This window comes from Entelurus aequoreus, linkage group LG10 (assembly GCF_033978785.1).
Source record: "Entelurus aequoreus isolate RoL-2023_Sb linkage group LG10, RoL_Eaeq_v1.1, whole genome shotgun sequence".
NCBI classification, from domain to species: Eukaryota; Metazoa; Chordata; class Actinopteri; order Syngnathiformes; family Syngnathidae; genus Entelurus; species Entelurus aequoreus.
The window spans coordinates 74,508,118-74,528,380 of record NC_084740.1 but is presented as its reverse complement, the minus strand read 5'-3'; the positions used below and the strand labels follow the sequence as shown (position 1 = coordinate 74,528,380).

Genomic DNA, 20,263 nt, shown 5'->3' with positions numbered 1-20,263 from the left:
TGCTGAGTGCCAAGCAGGGAGGTAATGGGTCCCATTTTTATAGTCTTTGGTATGACTCGGCCGGGGTTTGAACTCACAACCAACCCATCTCAGGGAGGACACTCTAACCACTAGTGTAGTAATGTTCATTGTCATTTCTGTATTATTTATTTCACTTACTGCTTCTTTGCTATCACTTTTGCTATCCTATTTGTACATATCCTATTTGCTGATGTTGTTCTATTTTTATTGTTATTGTTTTTGTCTATCTTATCCCTCTCTTGTCCCCACAAGTTCCCCCTCTGTCTTCCTTTTTTTTCTCTTTCCATCCCCTCCTGCTCCGGCCTGGCTGCACCAAATGATAATATATACCCATTTAATAAAGTCAAATACAAATAAGGCAACAACAGAAGTATCCCACACTTCTCTTTTGTAAAGTAAATCTGTACAGCCGATATAGGCATCTACATCAACTATATGATTTGCCTGAGAAGCTGGACAGGAAAAAATATATATATACACTACCGTTCAAAAGTTTGGGGTCACCCAAACAATTTTGTGTTTGAGCCTTCATTTCTAAGAACAAGAATAGACTGTCGAGTTTCAGATGAAAGTTCTTTTTCTGGCCATTTTGAGCGTTTAATTGACCCCACAAATGTGAGGCTCCAGAAACTCAATCTGCTCAAAGGAAGGTCAGTTTTGTAGCTTCTGCAACGAGCTAAACTGTTTTCAGATGTGTGAACATGATTGCACAAGGGTTTTCTAATCATCAATTAGCCTTCTGAGCCAGTGAGCAAACACATTGTACCATTAGAACACTGGAGTGATAGTTTCTGGAAATGGGCCTCTATACACCTATGTAGATATTGCACCAAAAACCAGACATTTGCAGCTAGAATAGTCATTTACCACATTAGCAATGTATAGAGTGTATTTCTTTAAAGTTAAGACTAGTTTAAAGTTATCTTCATTGAAAAGTACAGTGCTTTTCCTTCAAAAATAAGGACATTTCAATGTGACCCCAAACTTTTGAACGGTAGTGTATTTATAAATAAACAGGTGGCCGTGGGTGTATGATAATTAACATTAGCCTCATTAGCATAAAATACCAAGCCGAAATACACTTCTTTTTTTTAAAATTAAAAGTTATTATAGTGAATGAGAACTTAACTGCAAACTTTTGAATAGTACTGTTTTTTTTTTGTACCCTTGATCAAATATGTTTCTTTAGTAACAGTAATAAAAAGAAAAATACTTCTAGAACATTCCAGAGGCCGCAGTGCGCGCGCACACACACGAGTTTTCTTACTGAAAAATACTTTTCACAGATACTTTTAAAAGGTTTATGGAAACACGCTAAACCATGTAGTTAGTAACTGAATACATACAGCGTATATATTAACCGCAGTATACATTTTTTTTTATCACGTTAGCTAACATTACCTTTGCTGAGGCCTGCTAGCTAAGCATGCTAGTCAAATGTTATTTTCTATTGGACAAAAAACGGTACTGACCTCTTTACAAGAATTCCCAGGTAGAAATGGTAGCGCCATGACGATTTTGTTCCCCTCATTGAACGCAGCTCGGTGTGCTCAGCAGATGTGTTGGCGGTAACCATGGATACGTTGATTGACAGGTCAGTTTCAAACCGGAAGAAGCGACCAAATAAGGAGTGCAGGCTACATTTGCCTGAGCCAGACAAGTTATTATATCAAGTCATTTTTTAAAAACACATATTTATAGAACAAGTCATTACATTTACAATAGAGTTTGAATATTTGTTCATGAAACAAAACATAATAAGACTGAGCAACATGAAGCATGCTTCTTAAAATTGAATAGATGCATCATCAACCCTAAAGGAAACAGAAAATGTGCATGAAATTCACTTCAAATAGGATTTATTGAATTTTGATTGACCAGATAATGCACCACTGCAATTTGTCAATGTAACAATAAATACAAGCTGGCAACGTCATGATGGTTTCTGCAAGTGTGATTATTTAGCTTGCAGTATATTGGAGTGGGCTCTACCCTCACAACGACAGCGCTGGTTACAATATAAAGTAGACAACAAAAGGGGTGCAGCCTATGCGGAGTTAAGAGCTACAAGATTACAGTCAAAATCATTGACCGTCCACCAAGCAATATAGTGCATCCCCCTCTTTCCTCCACAAGGTCATCTTTTTCTGATAGAGCCTAGCACGCCAAGCCGAGCAGGAAGCCTCCAATGAAGCCGCTTGTGACCATGATGTTTTTCTTCACGAACACTGTGGACTGAAAAGAGGAAAAATATACATATTTGAAATAAAATACCCACAGCACATTTTGACAACAAATGGTATTTCCTCAGATAGTGTCTAGGAGGGCATTCATTAACTCAACTACAGAGAGTATCAGGCATTCATTAGGGTTCTTTGCAGATGCCAGACTTACTCTGGTTTAAACCATATGTTTCTTTAGCACAAGGAATGGGTACCGAAACCGGATTCCACAAGGGCGCTAGTGCCAGTGTAAACAGTAGTAAACAGAGCTCATTTCAGTACTAAATACTAGAGATTTCCAATAATGGCTTTTTTGCCGATATCCTATATTCCGATATTGTCCAACTCTTAATTACCGATTCCGATATCAACAGATACCGATATATACAGTCGTGGAATTAACACATTATTATGCCTAATTTTTAGGGATGTCCGATAATATCTGCCTGCCGATATTATCGGCCGATAAATGCGTTAAAATGTAATATCGGAAATTATCGGTATCGTTTTTTTTTATTATCTGTATCGTTTTTTTTTTTTTTTATTAAATCAACATAAAAAACACAAGATACACTTACAATTAGTGCACCAACCCAAAAAAAACTCCCTCCCCCCATTTCTTTCTGTTATCAATATTCTGGTTCCTACATTATATATCAATACAGTCTGCAAGGGATACAGTCCGTAAGCACACATGATTGTGCGTGCTGCTGGTCCACTAATAGTACTAACCTTTAACAGTTAATTTTACTCATTTTCATTAATTACTAGTTTCTATGTAACTGTTTTTATATTGTTTTACTTTCTTTTTTATTCAAGAAAATGTTTTTAATTTAGTTATTTTATTATTTTTTTTGGGGCGACATAGCTCGGTTGGTAGAGTGGCCGTACCAGCAACTTGAGGGTTCCAGGTTCGATTCCCGCTTCCGCCATCCTAGTCACTGCCGTTGTGTCCTTGGGCAAGACACTTTACCCACCTGCTCCCAGTGCCACCCACACTGGTTTAAATGTAACTTAGATATTGGGTGTCACTATGTAAAGCGCTTTGAGTCACGAGAGAAAAGCGCTATATAAATACAATTCACTTCACTTCACTTCACTTATTTTTTTTAAAAAGTACCTTATCTTCACCATACATGGTTGTCCAAATTAGGCATAATAATGTGTTAATTCCACGACTGCATATATCAGTTGATATCGGTATCGGTTGATATCGGTATCGGTAATTAAAGAGTTGGACAATATCGGAATATCGGATATCGGCAATAAGCCATTATCGACATCCCTACTAATTTTGTTATGATGCCCCGCTGGATGCATTAAACAATGTAACAAGGTTTTCCAAAATAAGAGAACAACTTCAACTCAAGTTATGGAAAAAAGTGCCAACATGGCACTGCCATATTTATTATTGAAGTCACAAAGTGCGTTATTTTTTTTTAACATGCCTCAAAACAGCATCTTGGAATTTAGGAAATGCTCTCCCTGAGATAATCCTGATACCCACTACAACTATGGGAAATACTATACTTTGACTTTCACAAAGTGCATTATTTTTTTTAAACATGCCTCAAAACAACAGCTACAAAAACAATGAGGGCACACAGCTTCAGTCCAGAGTATACTAGAGTAAACAATAACTTAGTCCTCATTTAGTGCAAGACTGCCTGGCATACTGTATAACAGGGAATTATATACTGGGCTCACATCCATCTTCCGCTTGTATTCATTGTGTATCTCCTTATGATTCTTGAAGAGGTGGGAGATCTAATTGCTCTTATTAAAGGAAGACGTCTTGGTTCCTCCTCGCATAACCAACTTTTTGCAGTCATTGCAAATTGCCAGACACACTTTAAAATAATCCCAAACCATGTTGTTAGTCAGTCACCGAGCGAGCTCGCTTGTTAGCCACGGCTACAGCACCGGCAACAACACACTCTTGTTGTTGCTATGCTCAGCTCGCGGCGGTTTGATGAGGTCATCAAGCGTCGCCAGTAAACCTCTCATGCTGCAACTCCTGTGTTGTGTGTGGGAGAGGGGCGAGGGGAGAGAGGAGGGGCTGATGACTGGGAGACGCAACTGCTCTGTACTGCTCCCTACGTTCGTGTTTTACCGGATATGTACCGCTCCGTACAGCAGCGTTTTCAAAAGTCATTCATTTTACTTTTTGAAACCGATACCGATCATTTCCGATATTACATTTTAAGCATTTATCAGCCAATAATATCGGCAGGCCGATGTTATCGGACAGCTCTACTAAATACAGTGGATACAGAAAGTATTCAGACTAGGGCTGCGAATCTTTGGGTTTCCTACGATTCGATTCAATATCGATTCTTGGGGCCAGGGTTCGATTCTAAATCGATTTTTTTCGATTCAAAAACGATATTTTCCCGATTCAAAACGATTCTCTATTTATTCAATACATAGGATTTCAGCAAGCAGAGTAGTAGATTTTTGTAAAAAGCTTTTATAATTGTAAAGGACAATGTTTTATCAACTGATTGCAATAATTTAAATTTGTTTCAACTATTAAATTAACCAAAAATATGACTTATTTTATCTTTGTGAAAATATTGGACACAGTGTGTTGTCAAGCTTATGAGATGCGATGCAAGTGTAAGCCACTGTGACACTATTGTTTATTTTTTTTAATTTTTATAAATGTCTAATGATAATGTCAATGAGGGATTTTTAATCACTGCTATGTTGAAATTGTAGCTAATATTGATACCGTTGTTGATAATATTCATTTTTGTTTCACTACTTTTGGTTTGTTCTGTGTCGTGTTTGTGTCTCCTCTCAATTGCTCTGTTTATTGCAGTTCTGAGTGTTGCTGGGTCGGGTTTGGTTTTGGAATTGGATTGCATTGTTATGGTATTGCTGTGTATTGTTTTGTTGGATTGATTCATTTAAAAAAAAAAAAATTAAAAAACAAAACAAAACAAATTAAAAAATAATTAAAAAAATAAAAAAAATAAAAAAATATTTTTTAAAAATGAGAATCGATTCTGAATCGCACAACGTGAGAATCGCGATTCGAATTCGAATCGATTTTTTCCCACACCCTTACTTAAGACCCCTTTATAATTTGCATTCTTTGTTTCATTTTAGCCATTTGCTAAAATCAAAAAAGTTAATTTTATTTCTCAATAATGTACACCCAGCACCGCATCTTGAGAGAAAAAAACAGAAATGTAGAAATCTTTGCAAATTAATTAAAAATAAAAAACTCAAATCACATGTACATAAGTATTCCGACCCTTTGCTCAATACTTTGTTGATGCACCTTTGGCAGCAATTACAGCATCAAGTCTTTTTTAATACAATGCCACAAGCTTGGCACACCTATCTTTGGGCATCTCGGGACTAGATCTGTCCAATTCAAGGCCATGTCCACACGAACACAGATACTTGATAAACGCATACTTATCTCTGCGTTTAGGCCTCTTGTCCACACATACTTGTGTCTTTAAAAACGCAGACTTTTACAAACGCTGGCCTAAGTGTAGAGATCCAAAACTCCCCGCTCAGCGTATGCGCGGCACAAATGGAGACTTGTGACGACGTCACGGTTGTACGCTGTCATTTCCAAGCGCAACACTGCCTTGCTGCCTTTAAACACATTATAAGAGGACTTAATGTATGTTTGAACGTAATCATGCAGCTTTTTTCGCTCAATATTAATAAAAAGACATCAAAATGGGTTTTGCGACACTCCCGCCGGCGCAAATGACAGTCTTTTGGATACGATCGCTGTCAAACCTACACCTGATGGAACAACTTTGACAAGGAAGACTTTTTGCTATGTGTCATAAGAAAGATGCAACATTATTTTATGGTTTTACTCCTTCTTTAACTTCAAATCTTGAAGTTAACTTACGTGTCTTGCTTCCGTGAGCCGGGCTCATGCCCTGCTCGCGCGTAAAAAGCGACCAAGCAACTAAAAAATGTTTAATATGTGTTGAGTAATTTAAAGAAAGTTAATGTGCAACATTTTTAATGTGTGTTGAGTAATTTAAGTAAGGTGATGTCCATGCGGAAAACTCACCCTCTCAACTAACGTGTTCAACTCCGGACCCGCTTTGTCTGTGTTCTTCTTGATTTGCTTCTTAGCTTTGTTGATGTCCTTCTCTACTCTTTTCCAGTCCACTTGGATGTAACCGCTATTGTTTGCTATCTAGAGGGAAGACACACGTGTGTTTTTAAAGGCAGATTATGGGAATTAAAGGCTGTCGACTAATGAATGCATGGATGATACCTGCAGTAACAGGAGTCCTCCTCCAACAGAAGTCGCAGCAACTTTCCCAACCTTCTGGAAGAGGTAACCTGCACACCTGGCATAAATTAAAAAAACATGTGTTGATCACAAAGATTTTTTTTATTCAACACAAAAATAAAGTGCAAATGAAAATACAGCTTCACCACTTTAGTCATATTTTTTGCGCTTAAGAAACTTTTCTACGACTTTATTTGCGCACTTCTTCTATTTGAGATTGTCAGTAGCTGGGATAGGCTCCAGCACCCCCCCGCGACCCTGAACGGGACAAGCGGTAGAAAACGGATTGATGGATTACTGTCACAAGTGGTGAAAAAGTGTATTACAACTGAGTACCGCTGCCTGCGGCCCATACAGACCACGGCTAAGAAAAAGATTTATTTTGATTTCTTATAATCGCGATTCTTATTTGCAACAATTCTTAAATCAATTAAAACAATATACAAGCGGTAGAAAATGGATGGATCTACACTACCGTTCAAAAGTTTGGGGTCACATTGAAATGTCCTTATTTTTGAAGGAAAAGCACTGTACTTTTCAATGAAGATAACTTTAAACTAGTCTTAACTTTAAAGAAATACACTCTATACATTGCTAAAGTGGTAAATGACTATTCTAGCTGCAAATGTCTGCTTTTTGGTGCAATATCTACATAGGTGTATAGAGGCCCATTTCCAGCAACTATCACTCCAGTGTTCTAATGGTACAATGTGTTTGCTCATTGGCTCAGAAGGCCAATTGATGATTAGAAAACCCTTGTGCAATCATGTTCACACATCTGAAAACAGTTTAGCTCGTTACAGAAGCTACAAAACTGACCTTCCTTTGAGCAGATTGAGTTTCTGGAGCATCACATTTGTGGGGTCAATTAAACGCTCAAAATGGCCAGAAAAAGAGAACTTTCATCTGAAACTCGACAGTCTATTCTTGTTCTTAGAAATGAAGGCTATTCCACAAAATAGTTTGGGTGACCCCAAACTTTTGAACGGTAGTGTATATCTAAAATAAATACATTTTTTTCTAAATATGTCCTGTCCAGCCACTCAAGACAAATCATATTGTTGATATAGATGATCATATCTGCTGTACAGATTTACTTTAGAAAAGAGAAGTGTTGGATACTTCTCTTGTTGGCTTATTTGTATTTGACTTCTGGGCCGCACTCTGGCTCCCACACACACTGAGAGTCAAATATATTGTACATACAAATACACATATACTCACATACATACATACCTATGCTCCCACATACATACACAAATACAGGACATATCTACATACTCAAAGTTTGTCCATCCACACGCGCATTCACTGTACAAACATACACATACTGTACATACACATTCACTCTACAAACATACACATACTGTACATATACATTCACTGTACAAACATACACATACTGTACATATACATTCACTGTACAAACATACATATACACATACTGTACATATACATGTACATATACATACATACACTCATGCACATAATCACGATTCATCAAACATATATTAACGTTGTTGCCCTAAGGTAAACTGGGTATAACACATGGCACACTGACAAAGCTTAACCTATTTTACTATAACAATCTACAAGGTTAATATAGGTTTCTTCTCTTTCTTCCCCTCCATTTTTCTGCATTCTTTCGTATATCTAGTTATCATTACGTATATGTATTGTTGCATTTGAACAACTGTTTTGTTGATAATAGAGGTAAATTATTGGTATTGTTCATTATCAATAGCGCTATTTGTATTGGTATTTGTATTGCTCCATTTGTAGTGTAATAATGCTCATTGTCATTTCTGTATTATTTTTTATTTCGCTAACTGATTATTTGCTATCACTTTTACCATCATATTTGTATATGTCGTATTTGCTGATGTTGCTCTATTGTTGTTGTTGTTGTTGTTGTTATTGTCGTGTTTGCTGTTGTTGTTTTTGTCTCTCTGTCTAATCCCCCTCTTGTCCCCACAATTTCCCCCTCTGTCTTCCTTTTTTTCTCTTTCTATCCCCTCCTGCTCCGGCCCGGCTGCACCAAATGATAATATAAATACATTTAATAAAGTCAAATACAAATAAGGCAACAAGAGAAGTATCCTACACTTTTCTTTTGTAGAGTAAATCTGAACAGCCGATATGGGCATCTACATCAACTATATGATTTGCCTGAGAAGCTGGACAGGACAAAAAATAATAATTAAAAAATAATTTAAAAAAAAAAAAAAGTAAAAAGTCAAGGGCTGTCACGGCATGGTCTTGCCGCAAATGTTGGTCAATTTCTTTGGGCATTACGGCAAATTACTAGAGCGGTCGCGGCTTTTGCCGTGGTGCAGCGGTAAAATCCGAGCCTACCTTCAATGTACCGTATTTTTGGGACTATAAAAGGTGCACTTAAAATCCTTTCATTTTCTCAAAAATCGACAGTGCGTCTTATAACCCGGTGCGCCTAATGTACGGCATAATTCTGGTTGTGCTTACTGACCTCGAAGCAATTTTATTTGGTACACTGTGTAATGTAAGTGTGACCAGTAAATAGCAGTCATACATAAGAGATACATGTAGACTGCAATATGATGGCAGTAAACAACACCAAAACTTTAAAATGTTCCATTGAGAATATAGAACATTACACACGGCGCTCAAAAATCTGTCAAAATGTTTTTAGTACGACTTCAGTAAGCTATGAAGCTGCACCGCTTGATGGATTGTACTTTGCTTCAACATGAGTATTATTATGGTGCGTGTATAAGGACCGCAAAATGGCACCCATTAGCAGACATATTACCTGGCATTTTGTTTCGCAATATTATGCAAAACCTACTTTTCTTACCTTTTGGAACCTGCTGATGTGTATTTGGGATCTGCATAAGTCCTAAAAATACGCGCATGTCCGCAATTGTAGTTTGTGCCGACGCCGTAGACATAAGCTTCTTCTTTTTCTCTATCTTCTTATGTGGCATTCACCTTCTGCTGTTGCCATTTCTAATATAAAGTAGCGTAAAGTTCTTACTATTGTTGTCCCGATAACAATATGTTGGTACCGGTACCAAAATTATTTCGATACTCTTCGGTATTTTTCTAAATAAAGGTGACCACAAAAAATTGCATTTTTGGCTTTATTGTAACAAAAATTTTACGGTACATTAAACATATGTTTTTTATTGCAAGTTTGTCCTTAAGAAAATAGTGAACAAACAAGACAATTAGTATTTTATTAGTAAGTAAGCAAACAAAGGCTCTTAATTTAGCTGCTGACATATGCAGTAACATATTGTGTCATTCATCATTCTATTATGTTGTCAACACTATTAAGGACAAGTGGTAGAAAATGAATTATTAATCTACTTGTTCATTTACTGTTAATATCAGCTTACATTCTCTTTTAACATGTTCTATCTACACTTCTGTAAAATGTAGAAATCACTGATTATTCTTTTGTTTGATACTTTACATTAGTTTTGGATAATACCACAAATTTGGGTATCAATCCGATACCAAGTCATTACAGGGTCATACATTGGTCATATTCAAAGTCCTCATGTGTCCAGGGACATATTTACTGAGTTCATAAACATAATATAAATTTTTTTTAAAACATAAGATGTTGTAATGCCAAAAAATATTGACGTAATCATAGTAGTATCGACTAGATACGCTACTGTACTTCGTATCATTACAGTGGATGTCAGGTGTAGATCCACCAATGGCGTTTGTTTACATTGTGACGCCGGTGAGCTACGGTGTGTAGGGAAGCATGTTTAGCTATTCCTCGTCCTGCAGGGATGATGCTTGTAAGAAATGTACTTTATTTTTTGCCATGGAGACAAGGATTAGTGATTTAGAAGTAGCTAATACACTGCAGACTGCGGATGGACTTTAGCCGCTACCTAGCTATCCATGTCTTAAAGCACCTCTTCCTGAGGGCGTTTCTGTGTTATAACGTCTGTTCTCCCTTGTCTGTCTACACACTGTCTGTTTGTAAGTACTCCGTGTGTGTGCACTGCTGAACATGCTCCTCTGCTACTTAGGGTATATCTGTCAGTAGACTAGACTTCCTTTTTGTTGTCATTCAAATTTGAACTTTACAGTACAGATAAGAATGAAATTTTGTTGCATTAGCTCATGGTAGTGTAGGATAAAAGTGCAATAAGGTGCAGATTAGGGATGTCCGATAATGGCTTTTTGCCGATATCCGATATTGTTCAACTCTTTAATTACCGATACCGATATCAACCGATACCGATACTGATATATACAGTTGTGGAATTAACACATTATTATGCCTAATTTGGACAACCAGGTATGGTGAAGATAAGGTCCTTTTTTTTTTTTTATTAATAAAATAAAATAAGATAAATAAATTAAAAACATTTTCTTGAATAAAAAAGAAAGTAAAACAATATAAAATCAGTTACATAGAAACTAGTAATTAATGAAAATTAGTAAAATTAACTGTTAAAGGTTAGTACTATTAGTGGACCAGTAGCACGCACAATCATGTGTGCTTACGGACTGTATCCCTTGCAGACTGTATTGATATATAATGTAGGAACCACAATATTAATAACAGAAGGAAACAACCCTTTTGTGTGAATGAGTGTAAATGGCAGAGGGAGGTTTTTTGGGTTAGTGCACTAATTGTAAGTGTATCTTGTGTTTTTTATGTTGATTTAAAAAAAAACAAAAAAAAACAAAAACAACCGATACCGATAATAAAAAAATCGATACCGATAATTTCCGATATTACATTTTAAAGCATTTATCGGCCGGTAACATCGGCCGGCCGATATTATCGGACATCTCTAGTGCAGATATAAATAGATTACTGTACAGATAAATATATTGCACTTTTGCATATGCATCCACGTTTATGGATGTATGTTATATTGTCTTTACATTCCAGCGAGTTAATCCATTTTTGGGGGGAATTGAGGGGATTATTATGATGCGTTCAAGAGTCTTACGGCCTGAGGGAAGAAGCTGGTACAGAACCTGGAGGTTCTGCTACGGAGGCTGTGGAACCTCTTTCTAGAGTCCAGCAGTTAAAACAGTCCTTGGTGGGGGTGGGAGGAGTCTCTGCAGATTTTCTGAGCCTTGGTCAGGCAGCTGCTATTTGTGATCTCCTGGATAGGAGGAAGAGGAGTTCTGATGATCTTTTTCGCTGTCCTCACCACTCTCTGCAGAGACTTCCAGTCTGAGGCACTGCAGGTTCCAGTCCAGACAGAGATGCAGTTGGTCAGCAGGCTCTCTATAGTGCCTCTGTAGAATGTGGTGAGAATGGGGGGAGGGAGCTGTGCTCTTTACGTCCGACGCAAAAAGTGCATGCGCTGCTGAGGTCATATTGTCAGTTATCTGCACCCCCAAGAACTTGGTGCTGCTTATGATCTCCACCGCTGTGTCGTTGACGAAGAGTGGAGCCTCCTGAAGTCGACGATGATCTCCTTGGTCTTGTCGACGTTAAGGACCAGGTTGTTGGTTCTGCACCAGTCAACCAGATGTTTCACCTCCTCCCTGTAGTCCATTTAATAGCTGTCACGGATGAGGCCCACTACTGTTGTGTCGTCCGCATACTTCACAATGTGGTTAGTAGTGGACCTGGCGCAGCAGTCATGGGTCATCAATGTGAACAACAGTGGACTTGGGACGCAGCCCTGCGGGGAGCCGGTGCTCGGGGAGATGGCACTGGAGGCGTTGTCGCCCGCCCTCACAGACTGTCTGTGAGGAGGTGCAAATTCTACAGAGTTCAGCACTGAGGATTTTCTCCACCTGTGACTTGTCCTTTTACCGGATACCAGCAGGGCCGAGTCATCCGCAAACAGGAACAATTCACAGTCGCATGCTGATGACATGTCGTTTATGTATATTAGGAACAGTAAAGGCCCTAATATACTGCCTTGGAGGACTCCACAGCTTACTGAGAGGGGGGGGGGGTGACACGGTGCCGTTCACCTCTACCACCTGTTTCCTCCCCTCCAAGTAAGATTGCATCCAGCTCGATGAGGTTTTATCAAATCCGATTGCTCTGAGCTTATCCAACAGTATAGCGTGGTTAACGGTGTCAAAGGCCTTCTGAAGGTCCAGCATGACCATGCCGCAGTATTTGCCCGCGTCCACCTCATGTTTGATGTGGTCGGTCAGATAGAGAAGGCATGTGTCAGTGGAGTGGTTAGTTCTGAAGCCGGATTGGAATATGTACATGAGTTTATTAGTGGCAAGGTAACTATCGACCTGTTCATAAACTATTTTTTCCATTACTTTCGAAATGGAACTGAGAATAGAAACAGGTCAGTAGTTGCCAGGTTCTAATTTGCTTCCTTTTTTTAAAGAGGGGAGTTACTCTTGCTATTTTGAAATCTTTCGGTACTTGGCCTTGAGTAGTTGAGAGGTTTATTATGTGCGTGATGGCTGGGGCAATGGTGGTGGCAGAGTCCCTGAGGAATCTGGAGGGGATATTATCAAGGCCAGTGGCCTTGTTTGGGTGGAGTGTGCTCAATTTTTTAATCACCTCGTCAGCTGAGACCATTTCTAATTTGAAATCGTTGTTGGATACTCCTAGCTTACTGTAGAAGGCTTTCATGTGTTCTACACCAAAGCAACCAGAGTGGTGGCACAGCTTGTTGACTAGAGTTGCGGCTATGCTGGTGAAAAAGGTGTTAAGTCTGCTTACTACCTCCATTTTGTCTTTAATGAGGGAGTCACCCTCCTTGATGTTGATGAGTCTGGTTTTAAGTTTCTGGCTGCAACCAGGAAGCTGGTTGTTGAGGATTTTCCAGAGCTCACGTGGCTTATTTGTGTTTTCCTCTATTTTGTCGGTAATGTAATTTTTTTTTAAAGTATTTAGTCAGGTTAGTTGTCTTATTTCTTAATGTATTGCATTGCTTTTTGAGTGTTGAAAGGAGTGATTTGAGGTTATTATTGGGTTGTTTATCTACTTTGGTTTTGCACTTTTGGTATTCGGAGTATTTTCTGTCTCTGTCTTTTATCGCAGCTAATAGGTCTGGATTCATCCATGGTTCAGAGCCTGACTGCTCTAACGGGAGCCATATCATTTAGTATCGCTAGGAACGCTGTTTTGAAGCGATCCCAGGCATCTTTGACCAGGTTGCTCGTGAGCACAGGGGACCAGTCCCACTCACCTTATTTAAGGTTGAATTATCACTGGAGTATGTTTTAACGGATCTGGATTGAGCTGTTATGTGGTCGTTGGCTTGGGGTTTAGTTATTTTGCGGGTGCAGAAGGTTAGATAGTGGTCGCTAAGACCACAGATCATGACCCCACTATTTTTTATGTTATTCCGGTGCGCCTTATAGTACGGAAAATACGGTACATACTCCATCGACATCAAAATGTGTGCATATTTACCATCCACTCACTCCTCCTATGGCTAATTGTGTGGCAACAGAGTATTTCTCTGCCAGCGGGCCGGATGTGTTGCCGAACAGACGATTCCACCATCGCTGACGTTTGGCGTACTCCGTCAAATCCACCACTTTGTCGTAGATCTCATCCACCGCATCTAATGGAAGTTACATTGCAAACACAGGTCAGCACTCACGTCAATGGCTTGGAAACATCAACAATGAATGAGCTAGCGCGAGGAATTGGTCCACAAATGTAGCTTTGTGATGTTTGTTTTCTACTTGTGACGTTTCCACTTTTAAAAAACGGTTATGTTCAACGTAACACTCAATGTATCTTAACACGTAATGATGTTGTATCCGGAAAAGTTAGCTCGCATTACGTAATGTTAGCTAACTTTTCAATCAAAGGCAAGCGTACATTTGTGGCAGCGAATCGAGTAAACCGCGCAACTTCCTCCAAATAAGAGTTTTAGCCCAATGCTCGGTTATAAGTTTATAGTGGGTGACATTAGCAAGCTATCCGCTTACCGGTGTTGTGCTTCGCCATTTTGGATGAGGCAGCTGTGTCCTCAGTTGCTTTCAAGTCCGCTACGTCACTACAGCTACTTTTGACATTCACACTCAAAATGTGGATGTTATATTACCCTTGACGTGTACAAGCCTTTAAGCATAACACTACTTGACAAAAAAAGTCACCCTTATATTGTCTAGTGCCAGGCTTTGAACAATAGAGATGTACCTAACCAAATTATGCCTTTTAAGATAAAAGTTGCCCAAAAAAGTCAATTCTCCCCATACACAGGAAGTATTCACGTATGACGTCACGTATACCGCGGTGGATTGTGGTCAATGTATGCATTAATAATTAGTGTGTATTCGTATTATATACAGCACGCTACAACTTATACAACATTGAATATTTATATTTTTAAAGTATAAATCTAAAGCGAAAATACAGTAATAAGTGGAGATTTCTTTGAACTTCATTCGCCAAACTACAAAATGTTGCTACTTGACTCTTTTTTTCCTTCACGTATTTGTGAATGACAGCTATTTTGACCAATTAAAAGCCTCTATATGTGATTACGTAACCACAATGAATGCGGCAACACCAATTGTAAGCGTAGGAGGGCAGATGAAAGGCGGGGCCAGTTTTAGATGCCTTTGTCCATGTTTGTCCGCGTGTTACCAGGTTATAACTATTTTATTTTCATATAATAACATATTTTTGATTACGTCATATCATTTAAGATTGAACTTTTCCAAAGAAACCACAAGTCCCCACTGTACAGGAAGCTGCCACGTCTGACGTCACATATATCGCGGTGGGTTGTGGTTCATGCAGACATTGTGGTAATTTTTTCTATTGAAGAATTGAACACACAAACAGTACATATTTAAAATATAAATTAAGGCACTTCCAATATATGACATTATTATAAACATTAACGATGTTGAGCAATCAATATCTTTATAAAAACACATTTTTTTAAATAAAATAAAATAAGAGACAATACAAAAATGTTGCATGTATATATATACATACAAAAAAAATATGTGTATATACATATACACATATTTATTTTGTTAATTGCAATTATTTAACTCAATCTATTTGTATTGTTACTTACTTATACTATATATATACATATATATATATATATATATATATATATATATATATATATATATATATATATATATATATATATATATATATATATATATATATATATATATATGTCTTAATTAGATTATCCAAAAAACAATAGTGCTAGATACCGTGGTAGAGCGTAACATGTATGTGTGGGGAAAAATCACAAGACTATTTCATCTCTACAGGCCTGTTTCATGAGGGGTTTCCTCAATCATCAGGAGATTTTTCTGATGATTGAGGAAACCCCTCATGAAACAGGCCTGTAGAGATGAAATAGTCTTGCTTGTGATTTTTTCCCACACATACATATATATATATATACATATATATATATATATATATATATATATATATATATATATATATATATATATATATATATATATATATATATATATATATATATATATATATATATATATATATATATAAATCCATCTATCCATTTTCTACCACTTATATATGTATATATATGTATATATATATATATATATATATATATATATATATATATATATATATATATATATATATATATATATATATATATATATATATATACATATATATACATATATAAGTGGTAGAAAATGGATAGATGGATTTATATATACATATATATATATATATATATACACATATTTTTTTGTATGTATATATATATACAGTATGTGTATATATATATATATATATATATATATATACACATATACTGTATATATATATATATATATATATATATATATATATATATATATATACATATACTGTATATATATATATATATATATATATATATATATATATATATATATATACATATATATATATATATATATATATATATATATATATATATATATACATTTGACTTATTTAAAACAACTTAAAATCATCCGATAAAGATAATAATTTAGGGATTTCCTTACTTTTTTACCATCTTCAAAAATTGTGTTAATAACTTGTAATCATAAAACCAATGTGAGAATTCTGGTTTCAAGAACTCAGCTTTCGTGCAATTAAAAATGTTGCTTGTAACACTACTACTACTACTATTAATACTAATTTCTAGGTTGCTAATAAATATTCCAAATGTGATCTATTCTATAAAAAAATGGGGACATATGTATATAACTTTGTCTTTTAGCCAACCTCTGATTTCCTCCCAAAATAAATGTACAGTATCACAATCGAAAATATATGATTCACAGCTTCTATAGCATTACGGATTGAACGGATAATGTTACTTTTTGTTTCAAAAAATCATCAGTATGGTATATTCCATGAATCATTTAATTGTACTTCTTCAGCTTTAGAAATAATTAGATATGTAATAATATATCGTGTCCTTTTCCTACTGTTGTAAACTATTGTTTTTATCCCTATATCCTTTTAAATGACAGCTATTTTCACCAATTAGAAGCCGCAACATGTGGTTACGTAATCACAACGAAGGAGGCAACACCAATTGTAAGTGAGGAGAGCAGATGGCATGTTCGTCCGCGTGTTACCGGTTTATATTTATTTCATATTCATATAATAACATATTGGTGACGATTGAACTTTTCCAAAGAATCCCCAAAGTCCCAACTGCACAGGAAGCTGTCACATCTGACGTCACATATGCGCGCTGTGGATTGTGGTTCATGAAGCCATTGTGATAAGTGTGGGGCGTGTTTTTTTATTTACTCCCCTCAACGAGTGAACGAAATATAGCATGGACTATAATATTGAACTAGTATTGTAGTCACAAAGTAAAGGTCGTATACATTTTAATGTTTGTTTTTGGACTGTTTTAATACTGTTGTTAATCTGTCGTTTTATCCTGGACAATATTCATGACAAATTTGTGCTTTGTTTTAAAGATGTGCTATTTGGTTTACACAGTATGAGGAAAAAAATTGAAAAGGAATTTTACCTGTGCAACTTCATTATTTTTTTTAGCAATGCCAAACTATTATTCGATTTAAACTATTATACAAACATGGGGTCTGGTTCAAATATAGAGATGAGGGTCTTTAAATTGACCTGCTGCTATACTCTGTCTCAAAGTGTTAACATGTGCTCAATGTTTCCCTACCATTATTGCTATGTTGTCTATTACCATTATTGCTATGTTGTCTATTACCATTATTGCTATGTTCTCTATTACCATTGTTGGTATATTCCTTATTCCTACATTGTTGATACAAATTATTGTTACAGTGTAATAATTATTGTTACCATATGCCACTATGATACAACATCTGTATTATAATCCTTGAACAAAGTAAGAGTGAAACTCATGTGAATAATCACTGAATGGAGAACTGGGGGTGGTATTAAATAAATGATCTTCTTCCCACTCCCTTTCAGGCAAAACTGGACAAACATGCATTACATACTATACGTTACCTTTTGCACTATATTAATTTATATTATTATGTGTTGTCAACTTTGTACTTTTTTATGTCATTGCCTGAAAAAAAAACAAAAAAACATTTATGAATTATACTATTGACTACATTTTATATTCATAAATGTAATTTTCTCAATACCCGACCTGTTTTTTGTGCCTTTGAAAAATAATTAAAACTTTACTTTAAAATGCTTTCTACCGACAAGCTTGACATCACCCCAAGCGATTCGAGTAACACAACTTAGACAGAACTGACCGCTGAAGACCCCCACCCCCCCCCACCCTCATTCCTTTTGTTTATTTACTTTGATGTTATATTTTATTGTATATCTTATGTATTATTTATTTATTTATTTTACCTTATCTATTCTTTATTTACCTCAATATAGTTTGTTAGATTGAATCTAAGTTTGCATATATTCATGTGTGTCTATATTTGTTGTGGGCACTAGGCGACAATTACCTTGGGAATTAAGTGGGTGGGTATTGTAAGGGATGGGGTTTATTATGTTACATATTGAAAAATGTGCAGATATCTCAACTTGCTGTTGCCATGATCCATCATACTGTATTGTCTGCAAAATTCAATACAAATATTTGGAAAAAAATTAATAAAATGCTTTCTACCGCTAACAACCAAAAAGCTGTGAAAACTAGGGATGTCCGATAAATGCGTTAAAATGTAATATCGGAAATTATCGGTATCGGTTTTTTATTATCTGTATCGTTTTTTTAATTTTTTTTATTTTATTAAATCAACATAAAAAACACAAGATACACTTACAATTAGTGCACCAACCCAAAAAAACCTCCCTCCCCCCATTTCTTTCTGTTATTAATATTCTGCTTCCTACATTATATATCAATATATATCAATGCAGTCTGCAAGGGATACAGTCCGTAAGCACACATGATTGTGCGTGCTGCTGGTCCACTAATAGTACTAACCTTTAACAGTTAATTTTACTCATTTTCATTAATTACTAGTTTCTATGTTACTGTTTTTATATTGTTTTACTTTCTTTTTTATTCAAGAAAATGTTTTTAATTTAGTTATCTTATTTATTTTATTTTTTTAAAAGTACCTTATCTTCACCATACATGGTTGTCCAAATTAGGCATAATAATGTGTTAATTCCACGACTGCATATATCGGCTGATATCGGCATCGGTTGATATCTGTATCGGTAATTAAAGAGTTGGACAATATCGGAATATCGGATATCGGCAAAAAGCCATTATCGGACATCCCTAGTGAAAACTATGATGCTACGCTCCAAATTTGGATTATTTACGGAACTGTACACATATATATATATTTTGCATTTTTCTTTAGTTCCTGGCGCTGTTTATGTACTTGTTTTGATTATTGTTATTCTTTTGCTTGTATGTTAATGTTGTAAATGTTGACTATTACAAATAAAGGTTTTAAAAATTAAAAAAAAAAATACTGTTGTTAATTACGTCATTGCCAGTCGCCCAAACTACAAAATGGTGGTTGCAGGGGTCGGAGGTCGGAATCCAACGTCTTTTGAATGACAGCGATCCCGACCAATCAGCCACTTCAAAACGTGGTTACGTAATCACAATATAGAAAACGCAACCAATCGTAAGCGTCAGACAGGAGGGCGGGTCCTCCCAGGTTTTTTTTGTTGTATTGTCGGTGCGCGTACTCGTCCGCGGGCTCGACAAACGTCAAGCGGGGACAGTCACGTGACCAGGGCTGCCGGGCAGCCCATTGGACGGAGTCGCTCGGAGGGCGTGGCGAAGAGCGGCGGCGTGCGTTTTGCTCCAGTGTGACACAATTACAACAACTTTGAGCCGACGCTTGGCGGAAGTTTACGATCAAATTGTTCAAAACAAATCAAACATTTGTTGAAAAAAAAAAAAAAAGAAAAAAAAAAGAGGGGGGCAGCGTCGCGTCCACTCCATGCACACATCGGCGCCGGGACACGCGCTTTACAATGAGCGTGGAAGCTAACTTGAAGGGCTCATTTCCTTGAGGGATTTGGCAAGAAAAAAAAAGACGCTACGCCCCGCCGCGAACACAAGGTGTGCTCCGTTCGGTTTCGTGTCGTCTCTTCCAGGCGTATCCCGGTATGAAATCGTGCGGAGTGTCGCTCGCCACAGCCGCCGCCGCGGAGTCTGCCGCCGCCGCCGCCGCTAATGACGAGGAGAAAATGGCGTCGGCTAAAGCGAGAGAAATCGAGGAGGACTTTCCGACGCTTACGCCGCAAGAGAAAGAGAGCCTGCTCGGGATTGACAGGTAAGACTGACGCCCTGCGAACACCTTCTTTTTCCCCTCCCGATACGTGCTGCGT

General features: G+C 36.9%; 3 protein-coding genes across 5 annotated transcripts in view; 1 reads left to right on the top strand and 2 right to left on the bottom strand.

Moving 5' to 3' along the window:
• The window catches only part of efhc2 (EF-hand domain (C-terminal) containing 2), a 31,401-nt gene extending 29,787 nt beyond the window's left edge, over positions 1-1,614 (bottom strand). The window contains exon 1 of one of the 2 annotated variants that reach the window (XM_062061667.1): positions 1,494-1,614. In XM_062061667.1, the coding sequence (XP_061917651.1) occupies positions 1,494-1,597 (104 nt within the window). In that variant the 5' untranslated portion in view covers positions 1,598-1,614. The remainder of the gene's footprint in view (positions 1-1,493) is intronic. The other variant, XM_062061668.1, reaches the window with a different exon arrangement.
• Positions 1,615-1,863: 249 nt separating this feature from the next.
• fundc1 (FUN14 domain containing 1) lies at positions 1,864-14,713 on the bottom strand. Its single transcript, XM_062061665.1, has 5 exons — positions 14,416-14,713; positions 13,889-14,042; positions 6,505-6,580; positions 6,295-6,423; positions 1,864-2,256 (listed from the first exon to the last, which is right to left on the bottom strand). Exons 1-5 carry the CDS (start codon positions 14,432-14,434, stop codon positions 2,179-2,181), a joined length of 456 nt encoding a protein of 151 aa, XP_061917649.1. The 5' UTR covers positions 14,435-14,713; the 3' UTR covers positions 1,864-2,178.
• A 4,875-nt stretch (positions 14,714-19,588) lies between these two features.
• Positions 19,589-20,263, top strand: part of kdm6a (lysine (K)-specific demethylase 6A) — a 123,279-nt gene continuing 122,604 nt past the window's right edge. The window contains exon 1 of one of the 2 annotated variants that reach the window (XM_062061663.1): positions 19,589-20,208. In XM_062061663.1, the coding sequence (XP_061917647.1) occupies positions 20,042-20,208 (167 nt within the window). In that variant the 5' untranslated portion in view covers positions 19,589-20,041. The remainder of the gene's footprint in view (positions 20,209-20,263) is intronic. The other variant, XM_062061662.1, reaches the window with a different exon arrangement.

Excerpts from the sequence above, each read along its gene's own strand:
- fundc1 (XM_062061665.1), bottom strand. Across the intron at positions 6,581-13,888 it reads ATAGGAGGAGTGAGTGGATG|GTGTGCAGGTTACCTCTTCC; the intron begins GTAAATATGCAC and ends AATTTATGCCAG. Across the intron at positions 6,424-6,504 it reads GAGGACTCCTGTTACTGCAG|ATAGCAAACAATAGCGGTTA; the intron begins GTATCATCCATG and ends TCTTCCCTCTAG.